Source organism: Lobosporangium transversale (genome assembly GCF_002105155.1).
Source record: "Lobosporangium transversale strain NRRL 3116 chromosome Unknown BCR41scaffold_4, whole genome shotgun sequence".
NCBI lineage: Eukaryota > Fungi > Mortierellomycota > Mortierellomycetes > Mortierellales > Mortierellaceae > Lobosporangium > Lobosporangium transversale.
In genome coordinates this window covers 196,525-219,548 of record NW_019028982.1, presented here as the reverse complement: position 1 = coordinate 219,548, position 23,024 = coordinate 196,525, and the positions used below count along the sequence as shown (strand labels likewise).

General features: G+C 41.6%; 7 protein-coding genes across 7 annotated transcripts; 5 read left to right on the top strand and 2 right to left on the bottom strand.

Annotated features, from left to right (window-relative positions):
• Nucleotides 1–83: 83 nt before the first annotated feature.
• Nucleotides 84–3,505, bottom strand: BCR41DRAFT_346551 (hypothetical protein). Its single transcript, XM_022022919.1, has 3 exons — nucleotides 3,261–3,505; nucleotides 628–3,160; nucleotides 84–525 (listed from the first exon to the last, which is right to left on the bottom strand). The coding sequence occupies exons 1-3, from the start codon at nucleotides 3,488–3,490 to the stop codon at nucleotides 169–171; spliced, it is 3,120 nt and encodes a 1,039-aa protein (XP_021884971.1). The 5' UTR covers nucleotides 3,491–3,505; the 3' UTR covers nucleotides 84–168.
• A 140-nt stretch (nucleotides 3,506–3,645) lies between these two features.
• BCR41DRAFT_346550 (HSP20-like chaperone) lies at nucleotides 3,646–5,102 on the top strand. The gene is made up of 6 exons (XM_022022918.1): nucleotides 3,646–3,811; nucleotides 3,922–4,067; nucleotides 4,219–4,431; nucleotides 4,547–4,630; nucleotides 4,749–4,768; nucleotides 4,899–5,102. Exons 1-6 carry the CDS (start codon nucleotides 3,718–3,720, stop codon nucleotides 4,915–4,917), a joined length of 576 nt encoding a protein of 191 aa, XP_021884970.1. The 5' UTR covers nucleotides 3,646–3,717; the 3' UTR covers nucleotides 4,918–5,102.
• Nucleotides 5,103–5,819: 717 nt separating this feature from the next.
• BCR41DRAFT_152068 (kinase-like domain-containing protein) lies at nucleotides 5,820–8,169 on the bottom strand. The gene is made up of 7 exons (XM_022019605.1): nucleotides 8,049–8,169; nucleotides 7,817–7,923; nucleotides 7,438–7,548; nucleotides 6,961–7,109; nucleotides 6,565–6,799; nucleotides 6,300–6,470; nucleotides 5,820–6,207 (listed from the first exon to the last, which is right to left on the bottom strand). The coding sequence occupies exons 2-7, from the start codon at nucleotides 7,920–7,922 to the stop codon at nucleotides 6,005–6,007; spliced, it is 975 nt and encodes a 324-aa protein (XP_021884969.1). The 5' UTR covers nucleotide 7,923; nucleotides 8,049–8,169; the 3' UTR covers nucleotides 5,820–6,004.
• Nucleotides 8,170–9,854: 1,685 nt separating this feature from the next.
• On the top strand, nucleotides 9,855–11,636 carry BCR41DRAFT_392571 (glycoside hydrolase superfamily; the record flags this gene model as incomplete). The annotated part of the gene is made up of 2 exons (XM_022028469.1): nucleotides 9,855–11,301; nucleotides 11,440–11,636. 2 exons carry the CDS (start codon nucleotides 9,855–9,857, stop codon nucleotides 11,634–11,636), a joined length of 1,644 nt encoding a protein of 547 aa, XP_021884968.1.
• Nucleotides 11,637–15,060: 3,424 nt separating this feature from the next.
• On the top strand, nucleotides 15,061–17,406 carry BCR41DRAFT_392570 (hypothetical protein; the record flags this gene model as incomplete). Its single annotated transcript, XM_022028468.1, has 2 exons — nucleotides 15,061–15,262; nucleotides 16,079–17,406. 2 exons carry the CDS (start codon nucleotides 15,061–15,063, stop codon nucleotides 17,404–17,406), a joined length of 1,530 nt encoding a protein of 509 aa, XP_021884967.1.
• Nucleotides 17,407–20,243: 2,837 nt separating this feature from the next.
• On the top strand, nucleotides 20,244–21,789 carry BCR41DRAFT_151895 (hypothetical protein). The gene is made up of 4 exons (XM_022019604.1): nucleotides 20,244–20,292; nucleotides 20,472–21,074; nucleotides 21,166–21,516; nucleotides 21,603–21,789. Exons 2-3 carry the CDS (start codon nucleotides 20,627–20,629, stop codon nucleotides 21,489–21,491), a joined length of 774 nt encoding a protein of 257 aa, XP_021884966.1. The 5' UTR covers nucleotides 20,244–20,292; nucleotides 20,472–20,626; the 3' UTR covers nucleotides 21,492–21,516; nucleotides 21,603–21,789.
• On the top strand, nucleotides 21,680–22,883 carry BCR41DRAFT_151879 (hypothetical protein). Its single transcript, XM_022019603.1, has 3 exons — nucleotides 21,680–21,790; nucleotides 21,893–22,170; nucleotides 22,257–22,883. The coding sequence occupies exons 1-3, from the start codon at nucleotides 21,782–21,784 to the stop codon at nucleotides 22,846–22,848; spliced, it is 879 nt and encodes a 292-aa protein (XP_021884965.1). The 5' UTR covers nucleotides 21,680–21,781; the 3' UTR covers nucleotides 22,849–22,883.
• Nucleotides 22,884–23,024: the final 141 nt, after the last annotated feature.

Here is a 23,024-nt window from a genome sequence, read left to right as displayed (position 1 = left end):
CCACGCAGCTTATACATTTTGACAGTCTTTAATCGATGTGGGGTTCTCAAATTGTATTGGAATAAACAAAATTGATACTAATTGCTATATTACTTTAGAATAAAACTACATGGGGATATCTTACTACATAGTACAAAAGCGTATACACATATAAATACTTTAATATTGTCAGGCATTTGAGGTCCAGCCCATTTCCTCGTTATATCTTGTTATTTCCTGTTGCGTTAATCGGTCGCCTGTGCCCCAATGGATCGAACTATTCCTTGGCTTTGGATCTTCTTTCCCTGGATATCCAGGGAACATTTCTGCCATATCAAGTACAGGCAGAGGCCCGAAGATATCTTGTGGGTTCATACGGCTCTGCTCTTGCATAGACTTCTCCAATTCTTCATATGTGCCCCACGCAGGTATCCCTGCTTGCCTCGAAAAAGAGTCTTCATTCTCTGGATCATCATCCTTGTAGTCGATTTCAGGCAATATCGTCTTTTCATGATGATGTGCATCATTGTAATCATGACTTCCGACCTGCTTATTGAAATAGATTTTATCAAGATATTAATTTTTTTTCTTGATTTTTGATTTTGATTTTTATGGTTATAAATTAAATGACAGATCATGTAGGCTTACCCATGCAGGCAAAATAGGATTAGCAACAGATGATACTGATGCTGGTGTATCAAGTGAGTTGATACAATTGTTATTCGAACTTGACTGACCACCTAAAGCACTTAATCCTTGAATTGAGAAATCCTTATACTTTGGCACAACTGACAGAGATGCAGGTACTATAGAAGATAGAGGCTGCATAAGAGATCCTGTGGAAGCTTTTTTGGTTTCTCCCGAGTTGGATCCATTATGTTGAACTTGAATCGAATTAACATCACGTCTATCATCTATTTTTGATGGTGCTGTAGGCTTTGCCTTGGATGTTCCGGACAACGTCCCTGATAATGCTATGGATTTTGTAGTCGACATGCTATGAGGAAGTACTGGTCGAGTTGGTTTCTTCAGAGTAAACAGTGGTTTTAGCCCCACAAGTGGTTTGCGAGAAACAGATCCTAAGCCGTCCGAACGAGCCAGGCCACTTTCAGTCGCCTTCATCGGCTGTTGAGTAACACGAGAGACTCCCTGGCGTGCTTGGTTCGAAACTGAGGACGATGTGTTTGATATTGACTTGGCACCTACTTGTAATGTAGAAGAATCTTTGGATAGTCTCGAAAGCGGTGCTTTACCGGTTTTACTAGATGAATTCACTGCTGGATCATGTGGCTGACTATCCATTAATGATCCAAGAGTATGGCTTAAAGAGGTTGTGAGTGGGAGAGCTTGGACCATTTTCTGCAATCGTGAAGGTGGCATCTGTGACCCGGGTGTGAGGACAAGCGGATTATTCGTCTGAGTTAGAGGCTTTCGTTGACCGACGATGCGTTTTTCAGGTAGCGCTGTTGCCACTTTTGGCCTTACAGTCAAGTTTTCGGACGTAAGATATGTAGTACTACTCTCAGTACGGTTTAAGGTCGTAGACTGCTGATCTTTTTGATGCTTTATGGAATCTCCTAAAGAAACTTTCTTTCCAAAGGTCTCACGGGGCATGGAGCCATCTTCATGCATATCTCCTGGGTGCTGTGCTGTCGTAACTGCAGCCATTTTTAATCGACTCATTACTCTCTCCCGAATGTCTTCTTCGCCAATTGGCTGATGTGATGATATTAACGCCCTTTCGTGACCAGTTTTTTCTGCATGATATGCCGCAGTAGCTTCAACTGTATCCACTTCCATACTAGTATCCTTCAGCCCTGAATCGCCAGTCCTTTTGGCTGTTTTATCTTTTTCTATGTCCACTTCAGCGATATCATTATGATCCATAGACTTCTTATTTACACTTGATTGCGCGTTGCGGTACGATGCTAGCGGAGAAGATTCCGGTGTTGTTGAATGTATCAAAGAGTATGGGGTGCTGGAATGAACATCTGTGCTATCTGTTGTCGAGTAAAATTTCGAAAACAGGATAGGCTTTCCGGATTCAACGCCTCCTAGAGTCTCAGAGCTCTGTTCACTATTTGACAGCCCTTGGCTTTTACCCTTTTCCTGTATATTCTTGCTTTGGTGCTGGTTTATGCTGAGGGAGAGACGACTGGTTAACTCTGGTTCTTCAACCGGCCAACCGAAGCGCACAGGAGCCTCAGAGTCTTGAAAGGAAGAGCGTGGCTTTTTGGAGGTCTCCATAAAAGTCCTATCTACTTGATCCAGATCATCCTCACGTTCACTTCGCTTGCTACCTGACACGCTACGAGCAAGTTTTGGTGTCAACTGAAAAGAAGAACCACGATGTTGCTCCCGAGGCTTCAGAGAAGGCGATAGAAGAGTCATCGAATCCCTGGCTTTCAGGCCCGGTGTTGCATGGCTGCTATGTGCATGATTATCACCTTGCTCAGTACCTTCAGAGTGGTGATGTACCTGTACTGCCGGCGACTCAGGCCGCGTTGGTAGTTTGTGATCTGTACCTGAAACATGGATGATAGGCTCAGGTGATAGTGACTTCGGTCGTGTTTGACTGGAATCCGAAGAGTACTTAGCAGAGAGGTCGGACGAATGTACGTCATTTAACTGTTCTGAATGATTATTGTACGTTGGTGCAACACTGTGGTCTAAATCACCGACTTTGGCCCAATGCTGAGGAGGGTCGTCAAGATAGCTACTAGCCCTCTTTCGAAGCGCCTTCAATGCTCGAAAAGTCTTCCTCGTTGCAGCTGAAGCATCTACCCGCAGTCGTGTGCGTTTCGTTATACGATGTCGCTCATATGGGGACCGTGGGCTGAGTATACGCATGTGTGAGCTGGGAGTGGGTGGACGATGCAGGTCAAACTTAGCGGAGCCTGCTTCTAAGTGGCCGTGGTGTTCAGTGTCATTAAGGTCATCGTGAGACTTCTGTAGCCATTCATATCCTGCAATAACCTTCAATTTCTCTGTGATAGACAGGTTCCTTGATGTACTGATCTCTTCCAGTTGTGTTTCCTGATCGAGAGTATGAGATTGGTTGTAATCATCAAATGTGAGACTTTCGTCTGCAATCTTGGTGGAGCTAATACGAGGAGTGTATAGTTGTTGCTGTGGTGGTGTCTGATGTTGAACGGGGTCTGATCCATCATCGTGATGCTCACTGCAAATGCCAAAAAAGTTGGTCATCTTTAGTCGATAAAATAAAACAAAATAAAAAAATATAAAAAATAAATAACAATCGTTTTTCGATGCAAACCTACATTGTTGACAAATGGTGATAGTGCCTTCGTTTGAAATGATTTTTGTTTTGGCGTGCGGCATAGACACATCCTTGATAATAGTTTTCGAGCCAGTCAAAGTTGTCACTACAGGCACGCACAAACTCTTCCTGGCGTTGCTCCCTGAGTTTTTCTATCCTACGACGTTGTAAAATAGGCCAAAGTCTGGACGGTGATGCTTCATGGTCCTTGACACGGCGCTTATTATCCATCTCGATGCCGTGGATCAAGAACATGTAAAAAAAAGAAATCGAATGAAAGTGAAACCAGGCTGAGTTGCCAGAAATGCGTATAAGATCACCTGATCATCGGGCGGTGCTTAACATAAAAAAAAGTTATTTCTTCTTGTTCGGTGCTTTTCCATTGTCTCTTTTGCTCACTTTTCATTGCATCCCCACGCACACAACATACGACGCATAAAAAAAAAAGTAACAAAGTCATGCCAACTCCACAGGAACTTGATGCCATGTCAGAGGAAGAGCGCGCTGCAGTTGAGGCTGCTGCACGCAAAAAGGAAGCTGAAGAGCAAGCAGGTGCGAATAATACCTTTTTATATATATACCGAAAATCTACAATTACCAATTCTATTTTATACGTATCCTTACTGAAAAATCCTTTTTACACTATATATATATATATGTAGCCCTTCCATACAAATGGAGGCAGACTTTGATCGACGTCGATATTTCTGTTGAAGTTCCCAACGGTACCCGTGGAAAAGACCTCATCGTCGAGATCAAAAAAAAATCGCTCAAGGTTGGCTTGAAGGGTCAGACACCCATCATTGAGGTAAATATAAAGCTGGGTTTTTCGCGTTGCTACTTGATGGTAATTAGCCATGATGCCGATGAGACACGCTTTATTTAAAGGTTCAACTTGTTTAACTTATTATTATTATTACTATTATTGTTACTATAATATACGGTTCTTTATCCTATAGGGAGCCTTGTTCAAAGACGTCAAGCTTGATGACTCCACCTGGACGCTCGACGGTCGGGAGGTCAACATTCATTTGGAAAAATTCAAGGGCACAGAGTGGTGGAAATGTGTTATCGAAGGTCATCCAGAAATTGACACCACGAAGATCACACCCGAGAACTCTAAATTGAGCGATCTAGATGGTGAGACCCGTGGAATGGTTGAAAAGATGATGGTAGGAACATAATAGTCTTTGACTATCAATTGATCAAAATCTTAAAACGAACAATGAAAAAAGGAGTATTGCATTGGAACGAAAGTGAGCTGTGTCTCACATCATTCTCCTCTAGTTTGATCAAAGACAGAAAGCTATGGGCCAGCCGACCAGCGATGACCTCAAGAAGGCAGAAGCGCTGAAGAGATTCCAAGCTCAGGTATGCTTTAGATCATCTCTTTTTTTTTAAAAAAAAAAAAAAAAAAAAAAAAGTTTAATGCTCCTGGGAAAGTCGTTAAATAACAAAATCTATTATTGATATTGTTTAAACCATTTAGCACCCAGAGCTCGATTTCAGGTAACCAGAAGAGGATTATTGATTATTGATTATTACATTGATAAAAAGACAAATCTTTGGTCTTTCCCCTTCTTTTTATTGACTCATAATGCCTGAAATCCTCTCTACTTGTCATATGTGTTACCCATAGCAATGCCAAGATGGGCTAAGCATCATTTGAAACACTTGAGGGGACATGTAGATTGAAACCAAAGAACATGCTACGTTGATCAAATTGCAGCATCCGCTACTTGAAGTATTCCATCCAAACCATCAAGGATATGGTTGTGAAAAGTGATCATGAAGTGCAGAAACGAATAAAAAAATAAAAAAATAAAAATAAAAAATATCTTACCATACTTAAATTGAGGGACCAATGCCAGACAGAAGCGAGAACAGAGAAAGAGATGATCATTCCTTGACAAAAATAATGTGAAAAAGGTTGTTTTCCTTTCGAATTATGTTTATGAAGTAATCCTTTTAGATAAAATGGAATGTTTAGCAAATGACTTGATATATTTATTGAATAGAGGTAATTAGCTGACTGGAGGTTAATACAGACAGAGACTTCATGACATGACAAGGACAAGGAGTTCGTAGCTTAGATATAGTCGGTGCGAGCATGCATCAGGCGTGAATCAAAAAGAAAAAAAAAAAAAAATCAAAAAATAAAGCATCCATAAGATCAGGTAACAAGAAGTACAAGAAGTATGACGGTAATTCATCGAAATGTTGATACTGGGGCACAAGCGTTAGAAGGAATGATATTAAAATATCAACTTTTTTCATCTACGACATGTGCTGCATGTAATGATGCTGATCAATCCGTCCCAAAAGCTGCGCTTCTTCTGGTTCCCATCTGCATTTTGACCATCCTCCGCTCGTAAGTTTCCATTGTTCGGTGCAGCGCGATTGTAAGCATTATCACGAAGTAAATCCTGTTCCGTAGCCCCGCCTATATGAGCACGTGCATTGCCTTGCTTGTGTTTAAGCTTGGAGTTATTATGAACCAATCCGGAGGGCTGTTGCAGTTTACTGTGCTGTCGTTGAGGATCTCGCGTTCCAAGGCGCTCGTGATTATGACCAGAAGGGTGTAACGGATTGGATGAATATTGCTGCGATGCACTTGGTATATGTCCGTTGTCGCGATAAACATCGCCCATTCCCTAAAAGTTAAGTATTGACGTGAATGTTTCGAATGTTACAAGACCATTAAAAGAACCTGCAGATTTTTTCTACTCGAAAATCTACGTCACATCAATTGCCTATACAGGTGCCACTTACATCAATCTCAGATTCCCAACCTTTACCGTTGTTGAGAAGCATCCAGTCATACACACCATCTTCAACCTCATTCATGCTCTTTAGAGCCTTTGTGAACAAGTCTCTCAAGAAGTCATAATCTGGGGTCTCTTCAAATGAGAGTTTCCTGACATAGTTCAAGTAGATGCCAAATTCCTCTAAATTCATGAAATACAGAGAACATCCGTGAGTATAAGTAAGTAGGTCATAAGGATATTCAAAAAAAAAAAAAAAAAAAAAAAAAACATACCAGGAAAGCCTTCACAAAGCTCTTTGATTGGCGTGGTCTGCTTCTTTTCTCCGATCTTTTCATATTTTTGTTTGTTTGTTGCAGCCTTCAATCCTTGCCAAGGAAGACCGCCCCGCAAGAAGTACATGAACACATGGCCCATTGCCTCCAGGTCATCACGTCGTGATTGTTCTAAGATAAATGTAGAAAGACGGACCACTGTTATTGACAGGTTCTATGGTAATAATAGTACCATTGATGTTTTCGACAACGTTGGTGTACAAACCTCGGCCTAAATGCGTATTGATGCTCATATATCTGGCTGTTCCACTAAGACTCTTTCTCTCACGGTAAGGAATATGCTGCTTGGTCTTGGGATCACGGTATTGCTTCGCCATACCAAAGTCAACGACATGTACCAAGTTTGCATTTTTTGTATGTGGTCTTCCGATCAGGAAATTGTCCGGTTTGATGTCTCTGTAGATTAAATTCTTTTCGTGGATGGTTTGAATCCGGTAAAGCTACAAGTGATGAGCAGGTATTGAAAAAATTGTATGGCCAGATTGGATCAGATTATTAGTGCTTGAAGCACATACAATACCTTTTGAACTGATAAAATAAAATAAGATAAAAAGAACATGCGGTGAACTAAGTTGTATGGAAACACAACAAAGCGCCTTACCATCTGTTTAGCGAGCATCACGACAGTCTTGATTGTAAATTTACGGCCACACATATCAAAGAGGTCTTCTAGTGAAGGCCCTAGCAAGTCGATACACAGGATATTATGTAGACCTTCCTGTCCAAAGTAATATGCATTTGGGATGCCGGCTTTCATAAAAGAAAAAACACATAATCAACATGAGGAAAGCGCATTAGTCCATCTGAGCATGCGTAAATCATCCTAGAGTCGAAAATGTGTTGTAGCAGCGGAACATCACTCGTCCTCACTTATCCCGTCAGTCCCGCATCATCCCGTTGACACACATGCTCGTATGAAATGATAATATAAAATAATGATTACGATGTTGGATGCTTAAACAATAGCAATAACAGAAAAAAAAGAAAAAAAAAAAAAAAGAGAGAATTTCTGTGCCAGACATCAAGTATGTATGCCCATCCGTTTAGGTTTGACGAATGAGTCTATAGAGCTACTTACTTGATCCCGCCAAGATCTTGTAGGTTCGGTATTCATCACGAAGTTGTGGGGCGTCACTCTTTCGTGGTTCAAATTTGATAGCAACCTGCTGATTGTTCAGCAAATTGATGCCTACAAATCAAATGAGAATATGAAAGAAGCCCACAATTAACAATCATGTATCGTATCATGTATCAATAGGTTTTTTTCCACCTCCTTTCAATATTTATCCTAGATGTTATTAGTTGTCGAAGCAGAGTGAAGATGTGTGTTGAAACGGAAAGAAACATGGGAATTCTCAGAGTCCAAGGGTTCAAGTCAGGAGTTCCAGAGTGGCACATCTCTTTCCAAATCCTGCCCTGCCACCGTGTGTGCTAACGAACAGGAATTGTCGACTTGCCTTCATAAATGATACCGAAACTTCCCTCGCCAATCTTTTTGCCAACACGGTAGTGTACGCCAACCACATTGGAAGAGGAATGAGTGCTATGCGAGCTGCTACTCATACTAGAGAAAAGGCCAGGAAGAAAAAAAAAAAAAAAAAAAAAAAAAAAAAAAACTTGATTATTAACAAATGCACGACCAATGTAAACGGTGAAGTAAAACGAATTTATGAGCGACTTGGTCATTACGCTTGCTGTCTGGACAAAGTGGATGAAGGAATGCAGTGCTGTAGTGAGAAGAAGAGGAGGGGTGGAATGAACAAGTGGCCAAATGTAGAGATTGTAGCGATGGATCTTGTGAACAAGGGATTGAGGGAGAAATACCAAAAGACTATGAAGTAAAGAGAAAAGGAGTGCGAGTAAAGATGGATGAAATGATGTATGTATTTATGATATGTATATGTATCGCCGGATAAGTGAGGAGAAGGAGAAGGAGAAAAGTGCGGGAAGGGGTGGGGAAAGAGTTAAAAAGAAAGTGTTAAGCGTAGTGAAGTTGTCATCACATCATGCCTATTGACCAGTTCGGGCAACTCAGAGGTCAACGACATCAACAAATCGTTTCTTTTGCTTCCTTCACTCTTCCTCTCTCTGGAATGGCATAATTCACAGCTCTTTTGATCATCCGTCAGCTAATTGCTTTTTATTGTTGTTGTTTTTAACCTATGAGATCGCTAGATATAATTTTTTTTTTTTTTTTTTTACTCTGAAATGCAAAAAATGAGTTACCGAATCGGATATCGAGCAAGGCAAGTAGTTCAAGTGTGTAACAAGGGTTGCAAACATTATCCACTACTGCAGTGAATAGAGGTTATGTCATGAATGACTATCGTGGTGGAACACGACTTTAATGTGTATAATGTGTATCGCAGTAGGAGATGAGACGTGTGCATGCGTAATAAATATCATGGAATAATAGTAATAAAAATGTGGCTACTAGTGTCTCTTTTCTCTCTCTCTTTTTTTTTTTGTTTGTCTTCTTTGCAGCCATGACCATGAGAAGAAATGTAAACAAATAAAAAATTTTACCTTGGTAACAAAGTCTAGACTAGTTGTATAGTTGTATAAAAGAGCGATATGAATGTAAAAAGATAATAAATGACAATGATAATAATAAACGATAAATGCGTGTTAAATGATTTGAACAAGAATCAGAGACAGAGACAGAGGATATTGATGAATTCCAATTGAATGCAAGTGAGGTGGAGGATTGAGGTGAGGTAAGGTGAGGTTGAGATTGCTGATGAGATGGAATGGTGAAGACAAAGAGTGAAAGCGAATGAGAAAGAGATCACAACTTTTTTTTTTTGTTTGTGCAACATAAACTTTATGGGATCAGACTTACCCCACAATCCACACCACACCATTTAGCCAAATAGCCAAATAGCCCTGGGGTGGAGAGTCAAGTGGTTTCTAAAGCTTTTTTTAATGCAACACAATTCGCCAATGTGCTGTCCACCCTATTAGGTTGCGTTGTTTTAACTATATCTCTTCCATTTGTTTCTACATGTGCATGTCGTAGAACAGCATGCCACCACAACAACATGGCAACATGAGGTTTATAAACTTTATCAGGCAAGGAGGCAAGGAGGCAAGGAGATCAAAAAGAAAAGAAAAGAAAAGAAAAAAAAAAACAAGGGTGGGAAACAGATGAAGAGATGCATGCAATAGTTTAACATTTGAAAACGGCTCAAACTTTTTTTTTTTTAAAGACTTTTACAGATGAACATCTTGATTTTCAAACTTGGCCGGTTTTTTTTCTGGAGAAGTAAGGATGCCATGGGCAGAAATAATCGACCAAATCGCAATATTCCTGCGCACGCCAGTTTCATCCCTCGTCCTAGCTCACCCATTAATTCTTTTTTACATCAACCGAACCAGCTTATCTTCCTCCTTCTGAATGAATAACCAATAAACCCTTCCTCTTTTCACTTCATCACTGGTTTATTTCCTTTTCAGCAACTCAGCTACTGGTTCCAAGGCTGTTGTACGGCATCAATGGAGCCTATACCACAAGAATCCGATCAAAGGCCGTATTTTCTGCAGTCAAGTGGAACACAAGCAAAAGCACAAGTTGATAGAATCCAATATTCTGGCCAAACACAAATAGCCCACCAACAGAACAATCCATTCCCAAGACCTTTACATGTCCAAGCCCATGATACAATCGAGTGTGTCAACAACGAGCAAACAGAGGCGTATCCATGCCAAGCTCAGAAAGATAACTCGTGTTCGTCATCCACTATTGCGGCCACAACAGCAAAGCGTGAATCATCTGTGATGAGTTCTCTTTTCAAACCCTCTCACCGTCGCAGACCATCATCAGTAGAAGGTTGGGACTCTGGTGATGATGAAGAGCTTGATCAGACGATCACTCCAGCCGGATCTAATACTATGCCTACAAATGAGAAAAGCCCCTGGCTTCGAAGAGAGAACGCAAAGCGGAAGCAGGTCCGAAGATGCTTGTGTTTAGCGGTCATCCTTTGCTTCTTGGTCCTCGGCACCGTCCTCGCGTTCGCTTTTCGCGATGAGATTTTCTCACGCAATCAACAAGGACCCTCTGTAAAAAGGGAAGAAGTCATTACTCCACATTTACAAGGGATTGAGGAAACCTATCATGTCAACAAAACCATTACACCTGATCCTCGCTTAAAGAAGATCTTTTATGGTATTGATTATACGCCACGCGATTCGCAGGAGCCTGGTTGTAAAGTTAATTTAGGCCATGTGATCGAGGATATGAAGGTGCTTTCTCAATTGACCAATAGGATTCGACTCTACGGTATGGCTTGTCAACAATCAGAAGCGGTGTTGAAGGCAATTGAATACCTTGACTTGCCTGAGATGGAGATCATCTTAACTCTCTGGGTCGATCACAACAATGCATCCTGGGAAAAGCAATCCCGTGTTTTTTGGAACCTGATCGATCATGAACTCCGATCCGACTCTGGCTTTATCAGCAATATGGATGGACAAAGCAGTGTCAAAAATGATGATATGATTACCATCTCAAAGGTAGCATCAAGGATCAGTGGGATTTCCGTAGGTAATGAAGTATTGTTCCGAAACGAAAACAAGGCCACGACAAAGGAGTACGTTCCTCTGAGTGTGCTCACCGGATATATTGATGAAATCCGCACTGGATTGGCCACGAGGGCAGCGCGGGCTGCAAAATCGCCCGATCCAGCGGCTATGGCAATGGGTCAACGCTTGACTCAAATTCCGATTTTTTCTTCGGATCTGGGGCGAAATGCAGGACAGATCGTGGACCAAGTTGATATGGTCATGTCCAACATTCATCCGTTCTTTGCATATACCTCAGCCACTGAAGCGGCGGATTGGGCGTTCAAAAATTTCAGGAATGAGACAGTTGGGGCTGCTCGGGGGAAGCTCGCTGCAATCTCTGAAATTGGATGGCCAAGCGGACCAGCCTCCGCCAAACTAGGTAATTGCGAAATGTGCAAAACCGTAAAAAAAAAAAAAAAAAAAAAAAAAGAAAAAAAAAAGAGATTAGCGGGCACTAATAACACTAAACCAATTACGTTTTTGATTTGATGCTACTGTTTTGTGTATATGAGAATAGGCTCTGCTGTCCCCTCGATTGAGAACCTTCAGATATTCATCGACAGTTGGGTTTGCCAGGCTAACAAGAAGAGCATTCCTTATTACTACTTTGAAGCTTTTGATGAGCCATGGAAAAACTCCATTAATGCTCGGGAGTCACAATGGGGATTGATGACAGTCAATAGACAATTAAAAGTCAGTCTGCCATCATGCTAGGCAAACGTAATTGCATAAATACGCTATGAACTACAAATACAAAGATACATAAAGCTTTTTTTTTTTGTGTGCTTGTTCCAAAAGTGGCAATTGAAAAAAAAATAAAATAAAATAAAATAAAGGGGAAGGGGAAATGCTGAAATTCATGAATGTACGGTATGTATGTGGTCATTATCTCATTATCCGAATTCCACACTACATCATTAGAAATGTGGGATCCTTCCACATCTATTCAATCCTGAAAATCCAAAATGAAAGGGATGAGAGAGTGGTATAAAAAAAATAAAAAAAAAAGATCACCTAATACAGTAGTTTTTTTTGAGAAATGAAGACGCTGTACATGTAGAGTCTGTGCAAAATCAAGGGCTTGATTAGAATGACATTCATCCCTTGTTCTCCTCCTCCACCACATCTTATGCATAGTTTTTTCTCGGCATGGTTCGTTAGCCAAATGGGTTGATGAATGTTGCAAAAAAAAAAAAAAAACTTTGGTTCTATCAATAATCAATGACGAGTATTGCAACCCCTGTCTTGAACAAGGTATTTTCTCCATCGTTTGACAATCTCCCGCTCAAGAACCTTTATTTTATTTTATTTTTTTTCTGCCGAAAGCAGAAACCTGTATATAAATATATACTTTTATATATGTGTTTATTTTTGTTAGTGGGTTGTACTTGTAGAACTTTTTATTTCTTTTTTCATTGACATTAGTGTAACACTCAAAAAGCATTGCTACGCGTATCGTCGTGTCACCAAAGGGGGGGAGGACAGAAATATCTCCTTGTTCACTCGGGAGATCAAGTGTATTTGACAGCGGATTACACAAGATAGTCTTGCTTTCGATTGTGTGGATGCGTGATCTTTTTTTTTCACTCTCTCCTTTTTACTTTCCCATGCAATGTAAAAGAGCTTTGGAATAGAATATACCAAGCTTATAAATATATATATACCATAATGTACTATAATATATACTGTACCATGCCACAAACAAAAAACATTGCGGGTTTGTTTTTTTTTTTCATCTTGGTCTCCGCACTGGGAAGATTTTTGGTCATCTTCAGGGCAAAAAATAAAGTGAGAGGCCTTTTTCTTTTTTTTATGCTAAACCATTGCATGCAGACATGCGGTCTGCTGACCAAAGTCTCTCTTCCTTGTGCGGGGTTTTATTGAAATACAGAATGGAAGGGGAGAAGGAAAGGGAAAGGAGAGAAGAAGGGAAGAGGATGGGATCAAAAAAGGATAGAGAGATGAGTAGGAATAAATACATACCGGAGAATATACTGCCGAATAGCTTTTTATTGTTTTGAATCCATGTCTCTCTTGGTCACAGTTACTACACAGGTGTATCTGTTACTATAGAAACTAATGGGTGAACACATGGAGGTGTCTGTTGTTGGAATGGGTTGTTGACGATGAATTGCATGAATGTTGGAGACAGTATGACTAACAGCAGTGCTTATTTTTTTGTTGTTGAACTTTTTTATTGTTTGTATTACAATAACAGATACTTGTCGCGTTGTAAACCCTCAACCTTGTGTTTGCTGTCTCCATTTGAAGCGAAAAGAGGGCAGCCATATTTCCTTTTTGTGGTGTCCCTTTTTTTTTATATATACCCTGAACGTGGCTAGAGAAAGTATATATCAGACAAATCACGAAAGACGAAGGATAAGGTGTAAGTAACGTAAAAGTGTATTCTTTCTTTGTGATTGGATAGAAATAAAGAAGCTTTTCGTGTAATGAGAGTGGTTTCTTTATATGGACCGTCTTTGTACTTGTAAGTCTTTTTCTCTTTTTAAAAAACAACGACTTTGTTATCTTGCTCATCTAGCTCATCTGCTACCATTTTGCTTCCTTTGGCTTGTCGTCTTACTGTGTCAAGTCGAGATAGCGTTAGTAGTGATGAGATGAAGATGGTTCCATTTAACTTTAAGAGGGATGGTGACTGATCCTTGCTCATCGACGCATCTTTTTTAGTCCTTCGGGAGTTTTTTTTTTTTTTTTTTTCCTTCTGTTGTTAGTTGTTGATATTGTTGGTACCTGCTTTTGACTTTTTCTTTTTTTTTTAATCAGGTGTTCTTATGCCAACTCATCATGAACAAGGTACATGTATATTTGTATGCATAGATATGGGATACATGTCACTCATTCACCTTTTATTCTCTTTAAACAAAACCAGGTGCTACAGCGGCGTGGTAATTGACATCGATTTTGTGTTCAAGGTTAGGTTAGGGTTCAGCAGATGACAGCTGTACAGCACACCATCAGGGCCAAACGAAAAAAAATAAAATAAAAAATAAGGCCGGCAACGAGCCATGGCAAACTCAAGAATATCTTGTCTTCTTGGCCTCATCCATGGACACATGCTTCAATGCAAGCCCAATCGCTCGCGTAGCAATCGTCATGGTTGCAGCTGCAGTAAAAAAAAAATAATTATACTCGCCACCCTATTAACCCCCCTTTCCACCTCTTCTGTTTTGGGAGTCCCTTTTTTTTTTTTTTTTTTTTTTTTTCCTCGATTATATAAATTCCCTTGATTGTTCTCGTCCAAAGCTCATTCTTCTCTTCTTTACTCTTCGTCTCACATCTTCTCATCTTCACATCCTCTCTTCTTTCTTTTTTTTCTTTATTTCTTTCTCTCTTTCATTCTTTCTCTCTTGCTGTGAGACGTATCTTCTCTGTAAAACTATATAATCATAAAACTCATCAATTATCTCTGCCATTTATTGGTCCCCTGTCGCAAATCAAAGCACCCGCAGCTTTATTATAAGGCAAGACATCAATGTTCATTCTGCCTCCCTTGGTATCCTTGGTATCCTCCATTCTTCGACAAAGCGCAATGACCTCTACCATTTTATTACAATTGCCATTGATTTTTATTTTTTGGGGTGCGCAGTGTTATCATGCCATTCTCTTCCTCGCAATTGCCATCATTTTTTTTTTTTTTTTTTTTTTTTTCGTGGTGTATTGCTATTGTTGTGGATGTTGCTGTTAAAGGCGACAGGGCATTGCAAGAATTGGTTGCTCATATAGTATAAGAGCTTTTGGTTTGTGGATCTATGCATGACCCTGGCTCCTACCCTGGCTTACTTAATATCTTACCGTGCATATCTCCTTGCTCTTCCCGATCTCCTTACATTTACATTCACACGCATATGAACGCGCGCAGAAGAAAGTTATAAAAGCCTATCCCAAAGTCACATCATTTGGCGTAAATGCCATTGTTATTATCATTGCTATTCAGACCAGTTTATCATGGTTACAGCCCCTACAACATCATGTTTACAATATTGACATTCCTTGTCCTCGTAACAGATAAAATCTGGATGTGGGAGTAGTTCTAATTTTTTTTTTATATTTTTTTTTTATATTGGCTATAACAGGATACATTCCATAATCATATTTCAACAAATATAACAACTATATCATGACCAATACAAATCAAGCACTGCCAGAGTCCATGTCGGACGTAATTCTTCCTGCACACACGACCGTCACATCTGTGCCTGCGCTCGAGCCAGAAGAGCAAGAGCAGACAACGTTCAAGACTGTAGGGACACAAGATGTATCTCCGGTTCCCATAGCCCAGCCCAACCGGCTTTCCTTGGCCTTCAAAGCTATCACATGCGGTAAGAGATTGAATCAAATCTTTTATTTCTTCATCCTGAACACCCATCTTTCGTGGTTTCGTGGTGGTGCAAATTTAATCCCATCTCCCGTACAATCCTGTCCTTTACCATCTCTCGTGTTTCGCAATCTTACCGCAGCGAGATGGGAAGAAAAAAGATATGCATTGTGCCGAGAATGCATACCAAATAAAAATGCCTCCCTTCTTGTCCTGCATGATCATTGATAAGAACTTGATTTGCTATGAGCAAAAGACCTAGCCTTACTGATGGGTCTATTTCCAAAAGAGGAAAGGAAGGGAACCTTTACAAACAACAAAGACATTTACACAGACCTATCCCCTCTGTTGCCAGCTAGTTTAACTAGTCCAACATCCCAACATTAAACGTCCCCTACCCTTCTCTTCTATCCCTCCATTGTTTACGCCTCTTCACTTCCTTCCGAGCATAATGTCGATTTCATATATCATAGTTACCAAGCCCTCTGCCCCTTTCTCTTTTTTTAAGGAGGTTAATGTTCCTTGGCGAACAGTGGGCGGTCTATGTCATTCATTCATCAGTCCCCTACAGCCACAGCATACAATATACACAACACAACATCTGGACAGATATTGTGCGCCAAGCTGTTCTTTCTTGGCGTGCCCCTGTTCTTCCTCCTTTTTTTTTTTTTTTTTTTTTTTCTCTATTTCTTCCTCCATGTCCTCTCCCCCTGAACAGACAGAATGCATTTGGGCGTCTGTGCTTCTGCAATATTTCCTCTATTTTGATTCGTTGTAGTTTTGTTAATTCACTCTATTCCCATCTCTTTATCTCATTTAGGTCTCTGCTTCCATCCATTGAAAAATAATAATCCCACAGACTATCACGCATTGGTAGTGACCCCAGCTGATGAAGATGGTCCCATCCTAGGAGAGAACTATCACGGTTCCGATGGCGCCTCACCTATAACCATTACTGAAGATCATAAGGAGAGACTTGTAAGCGATGTAGGCACAAGCAGCTCAGCGGAGCACCATTCGTTCGGGCTGAGTGAAGTGCAAGAGAGCAAACGCCGAGCAGATGAACCAAAGGAAGCGACTTCGACCATCATTGAAGAGATCACTGTCACAGGGACGCCCCAAGAGAGAACCACGACTAAAACTACAACCACAATCACAAGTACAACGACAGCAACAAACACCACGCAAAGTGACGACACCAAGACCATTATCCTCAATCGTGATGTTCAATCAGAGACCACAGTCTTGACAACTCCACCTGTCCCTGAAAAGAATCAGCCCCAGGCTTTGGTGGTCGCAGCTGCACCCTCAGCAGTCGCAGAAGCCCATGTGACCTCACCCATCTCGCCCACTTCACCTATCTCGCCCACCTCACCTACCTCACCCACATCTGCAGGCCAGACTCGTAGGACATTCTCCAAGTTCATCAAGCGCTCCTCTTCTGCCAACAGTGGTGCTCCTTCCATTCAGTCCAACATTACCTCGCCACTTCGCGGGCGCGCCTTTGGTCGAATCAAGAAAATAATGCGCTCAAGCGAGACTTCGTCCATCGAGTCCAAGGTGGACTCTTTGCAGATTGCTGGTGGCGTCACGCCTGCGCAGTCAACCACCGATGTTGGGGTTGTAAACCTTGGTGAACTCAGTCCTGCTGACAAGCAGAACTACCATGTTGAGATTCAAGAAACTGTGATGACTGAGGAAGGCCATGTGGAGACTACGGTTATGGGCACACTCTTGACAGAGGAGCCCACTTCCCTTGCTAGCGCCAACACACCACCAGTGCTCCCACTACGACAGGGTTCTTCATCGTCGGAGGCTCCATCATCGCCGACATTCCATCGAATCGATGCTAGTACCAGCAGCAGTTCTGGTCAGTCCTTGGCCAATGCAGGCCGATCCTCCACAGTCGGAAGTACCCTTGGAGGTAGCAGCGAAGCTGATTCCCTGGGCTCGAGCGACGCAAACAACTCTCGTACCGATCTCTTTGATAATGAGGTTGGTAAGCAACGAAAGAACAGTGTCCTCAAGAAGATTGGCAAAATCATGAAGAACAAGGATAACATCAAGAGGCCAGACAAGGGACTGAGCCGACATGGAAGCTCTACTTTGACCAGTCCCGTTGAAGCAGATGAGACTGCTCGTATTTGAACAGATGTGTAATAGAGGGAGGAAAAAAAAAAAAAAAAAAAAAAAATACCACGCTAGTAGTTTATTCAAAATATACCATGCAAAATTTTTTTGCACACAATAATCAATGCTGTTTAATCAATACCATCCAATAACCCTTGAAATGAATGATGTTGTACGTACAGTCGAACTCGTAATATCCGGACATCCCGCTGCCAATCTTGTCCGGATAATAATTAGGTTTTACTGAATTGGGTGGTATTCTAAACTTTATAAAATATATATACTCATGTGATATTGCATTTACGGGTTCCCCTAAGTGCATATCTGGTGAAATTTATTTGATGAAATATCCGGACAATTCTACGCCTCCACTACGCCTCTTTGCCCAGCCCCACTACGTCCTATGGCTTCCACACGGCGTCCCCGAATAGTATAAAAGCTATCATTATTGTAGCAGATTAGGGCAGACTTGAACAATCAGTCATTTTTGAACCCACCGCCACTTGCTACTCTTCACAACGTGTCACCAGTTCCCTTACATTAACAATCGTATCCAAGCATCAAAATGGCAACTGGAAAACGCTCCACAGAACCGGCTCTTGCTTATGAAGTGACCAAGAAGAGCAAATATACAAAGTCTGAAATAAAAACGATTGAACGCAAGCGGAAGGAGAGGTACTTGGACCTTCTAGATTGTGCAAGGAATTGTGATATGCATGCTCCCCTTGTCCTTCCTTCAGTTGACAACCATGCCATCCCAATGGCGAAGGTGTGCTTAACTCTAGAACAAAAAATCGAGCTCATTGATATATACGAATATCTTTCGCTTCGACAAGAAGGTATCCCCCACAGTATAACCTTTAGAAGCTTCGGTAACCTGGTTGGATATGCGCTTCCAAGGGCTACTTTTTACGACATTTACAGAAAGAGAGATGTGCTTCGACAACAGGCTCCGTTGTATCCAAAGGGCGCATGTTATATGACTCAGCGAAAGAATTTTCAGCTTGAGGCGGTGCTCTTAAAATGGCTGGAAGATCAGCGGAAGCGAAACAATCCAGTCAACAAAAGGATGATAAAGGAAGCGGCTAAAACTACCTATATTGTTCTCACCGATCAGAAAGATCCTTTTGACTTGGACTCCAACGACATAATGCCGTCTTTTTCAGCTTCCTGGTTCGATGCTTTCAAAAAGCGCCATAACATAACGTATTGCCAGGTCCACGGAGAAGCAGCATCGGTTGACCTTAAGGCGATTGAGCCTGAACTAGTTGAGATTCGGCGGCTATGTTCCCTATACACGCCTGACAACATATACAACTGCGATGAGACAGGATTTTATCTCAAGGAGCTGGACCACAAGTCTTATACAACGCAAGTCTCGGAAGCCGGTATCAAGGCAAATAGGAGCTGCCGTGTCTCCATTCTATTTTGTATCAATGCTTCGGGCACATCGCTCCTCAACACAGAATCCATGAGTGCATTGAAGCCACTAGTCATCGGTAAGGAGAAGCAACTACTGAAAACCTTGGTAAATATTAAATACTTAGACATTAACTTGATAAAATATAATTTTATATATTAGGCAAAAATATCGCCCAGGGCATTGACGAGGTGTCGGCAAGAATGATGGTTGTGAAGAAGTCTGAATCGGGGTGGATGACAAACCATATCTTTGTGAAATGGATGAAAGAACTCGATGACCAGCTCACGGAGCCAAGCCTACTTCTCCTAGACTCAGCTCCACAACACAACAACATTGATATGCGCGACCCTTCTATCAATCAACCCTGGAAGCATCTCCGCGTCCAACGGCTCCCGGTGAACTCAACGTCTGTTACGCAGCCCCTTGACGCAGGTGTTATTAGTGTTTTCAAGCGAGCATTCCTTGAGATGCTTTCCCATGAGTCGCATCTTGTCCGAACGTTTAATATGGCGAAGGCTATTTCTAATGGACACGCGTGGTCGATTATCCCATACGCATGGAATTCCGTTAAAGCGACAACACTAAGGAATTGCTTTGCTGAAACGCCGGTCCTTCCTGAAGAGATGCGGCAGTCCCTCAAAACCATGTCAACTACCAAAGCAGAGCGGAACCATGCGCTCCGGTACACTCGACGTCACCTTTATGAGGAGCAAGAAAGGGCGTACTTCGAGCACTTGGTTGCCTCAGTGAATGAGGCAAACAGCTGGAACCTCAACCGCATTGCGGAGAAAGATGTGCAGGATGTTTTGGAAGATAAAAATGGGCCATGTTCTGTAGAGGATTCTAACTTTCCTGATCTTTCCGATGAAGTCCAAGGACCCATTTCACCCCCTGTGAGCAGCACGCATATTCACCTCTATCAAAGGAGTCACTTCACACTTCGGTTGAGCTACTGGCCAAGTTGTCCGGTGGGCATGATATGCACACTCCGGAGGGAATGGAGGCCATGCTGGATAATGCAAAAAAAAGTAACAGAGTACGCAGTTTTTTGAAAAAGCTCGTAAGAGTTTGTGAAGACGAGAATAGGGAAGAGGCATCTTCACAAAAAGATATGCAGGATGGCTTCCAACGAGACAAAGAATTCCAAAATCCTTTTAGTTAGTATTAATTATTTATATTTCATTATATCATTGCCTCACCTGCTGGTGTAGACCTGCTCTGAACTAAGCAATCACCTCGTCCTGCCAATCCAACTTTGGCTGAATGACCCCGGTCCAGACAGACTTTTGTGTTTCGAAAATAAGCAGTCGCGTAACATTATCCCTTTTTCTGATAACAAGGACCCGAGTCAGGACGCGAAAAATTATCCCTCTTTCAATCTTTCAATCAAAATTCTTTTTGATTCATTATTAATCTTGTCCAATCAACCAGCATTGACCTTCATCAACTGTACTCAGTGGTTATAAATAACACATTTTAAGGTCCGTAATTGAATATTCATTTGAATCATTAAGTGGGCTGTAGATTTCATGAGCACATTCTTAGCGAACCTTTGCTTAGTACGCGGCGAGGCGGCGGATTGTGAGATGCTTCACAGTTAATTAGACGTTATAACATTAGCTTTAGGAAACTGAATCTTTCTTAGCGAACCTTTGCTTAGTACGCGGCGAGGCGGCGGAAAGACGAGTTGGATCTAACAAATGTTATAACGTCACATCCACTTAATGATTCTTTGTTTCTTTTGTTTTTTAAGAAAATAAGGACTCCACTAATATTAAATCGTTCACGTTAAATCATGAGTGCGTAGAAACACAAATGCGGAGGGCATCATCAGCTCCACGGGAAAGCCTACCTCCTTTTCATCCTCCCGATTCAGCTGAATCATGTGTGAACGACCCGTTGAGTTGGGCACAAATGAAAGCTAAAAAGGGTGAAGATATAGAAATGCCGAAATTCGCCGCAGAGCTCGAGTTCCATCGCGAGGAAGATGCGCATCCGCTATTTATGCAAGTTTTACAATCAACAACTCTACCGTACATCGTAAGACGACGTTTGCTTAATCGTTACAAAGTGTGGATGGCATCTAAAGGTGAAGAATTTTGGGCAGACCAAGCAATTCACCATCAAGTCCGAATGTGCACGATGTTGGCTGTGCGCGAGATACTCGAAAGAAGTAGGCCTGTTACAAAAAAATATATCAGCGTCAATGATGCAACTGTGGTTCCGCTTTTATCAGATAATTTCGAGGTTCGTCCGAACCGAAGTAAGGGTTACTATTATTTATACTTATATTTAATGTTGTTTGTTATTGTTTGTTGTTCTCATTCAATATTTGCATGGCCGATGATTGATAGTTATATTCTCGTCTGCTCGGACTCCATTATTTAACCAAGGCTCGGGCACATCATCGCCAGCACTGTCGCCTCCACGCCGTCCGGTCTTTAATAGCGACGACGATGAAAATGAGCAGGAGGACGGGGCCGTCGATGAAGAAGATGTCACAGGAACTCTCGAACAGCTGTCTAGTGGAGACAAAGATGATGAGAGTGAGGTATTTGGACAACCTTACAGTGAAACTGTAGATATGTCCTGGATTAAGAAGCGGCCAGAATTCGCATTCCGCTTCCCGCTGACAAAAGACTGGAGTCCTACAACAAGATCAAGCAGAAGACATCTTTGAACTACAAGCAAATAGATCAGATTGCGTAAGTAGGTTTGACTCCATACAAATGAGATTCAGTTCATGCGAAATTACACAAACTAATCGCCGTGATGAAATGTATCAATGTAGACTGCTCTCTGGTGTCCTGCATTTTAACGAAGAGCATGTTGGATTCACGACTCCTGAGATCACAGCTATCACAAAGGAAGTTCTCCTTCGGTTTTATACCAGCGAGCTGCGAGAGAAAGACATAAAGCGGTCGTCGGAAGCAGCTGCACTATGGAGCACTTGGGTCCAGGTTCGCAGATATGGCTATGGTTGTTGTTGACATTATGTTTTTTGTCTGCTTGTATGTTTTGAGTAGATGCTTACTTTTTTTTTTTTTTTTTTTTTTTTTTTTTTTTGGTTGTTGATTGCAGGATTCGGTTTCAACGAATCTCTCGAGATACCTACCCAAGGCCCTTGAAACCGATGAGGAACCGGAGATCGATCATAGGTCGGTCATTGGCAAGATATTAGGATCCTATCGCGAATGCGAAGAAAAAGACATATTACCTGTTTTTTTTGTGGCTCTGTACGCGTTTCGACACTTCAATACATGGTGCGAGATTGTAAGTGAAAATGATGTTATGTCGTCCGTCGTCGCGCCGATTTTACGTGAATTTATGACTATACCAGACCATATAAAATTCAAATGGTAATATCATCCTTAATTGTTGAGCCGTTTGCAATTAGGTAAATGGGACGTTCTTTTGGTCTAACTGTTGCTATTCCTTTTAACAGTCTTAACAGCACGTCGACCGCGAGCGGGAACAGAAAAGTTGCTTTGGCCCAAGATGGACAAGCCAGGCAACCCGACATTGTGGGTCGAACCCGGGAAAAACGTGAGGTATATTATGGAGAAATCAAGGGTACCCGCCCCACAATACAGTCAAAGAATGCGGATTCCCTCCGTATTGCCATTTTTACAAAAGACAGCCTCGATAGTCTGCTCCCCGGTCTTGAAGAAGATCTGCCACTCATAAGCTTCCAGTCTGTCGGGCCTGAGATAGTGTTTTTCCTTGGTGCAATGATTGGCAATACTGTCATCCATGCAAAGATCTCTGAGCTTAGAATGCCAACTTGTTCATCCGAACTTAGATCAATGGATCAAGTCTTTTTCCTCAAATTGTTTCAGATTCAATCATTGGTCCGGATTACCAGCAAGCGCCTAAAGGGAAAGCGACAAAAGCATGTAGAATGCAGCTCATTTCCAACACTGGGCACGCCTTTTCGAAACATGTCACTGGGGATTCGGTCCAAATTGAAGGTCAAGCGCGGGGACAAAAATGTCGCGGAGGAGAAGGAGCTCAAGCGCAAGAAGAGAACAGCGTAAATGATATGGAGGAGGAGGACTCCGTATAACTCAATGCTCTTACACTGTTCCATTATCATTCGTTAAGAGCTAATCCCAGCTATTCCGAAGTAGTGCTTGAAGCTCATTTTCATAATGGATCTGCTCTTTCAGATAGTTTTCTACCTTTAAGTATACCTTTAACACCAAAAATAAAT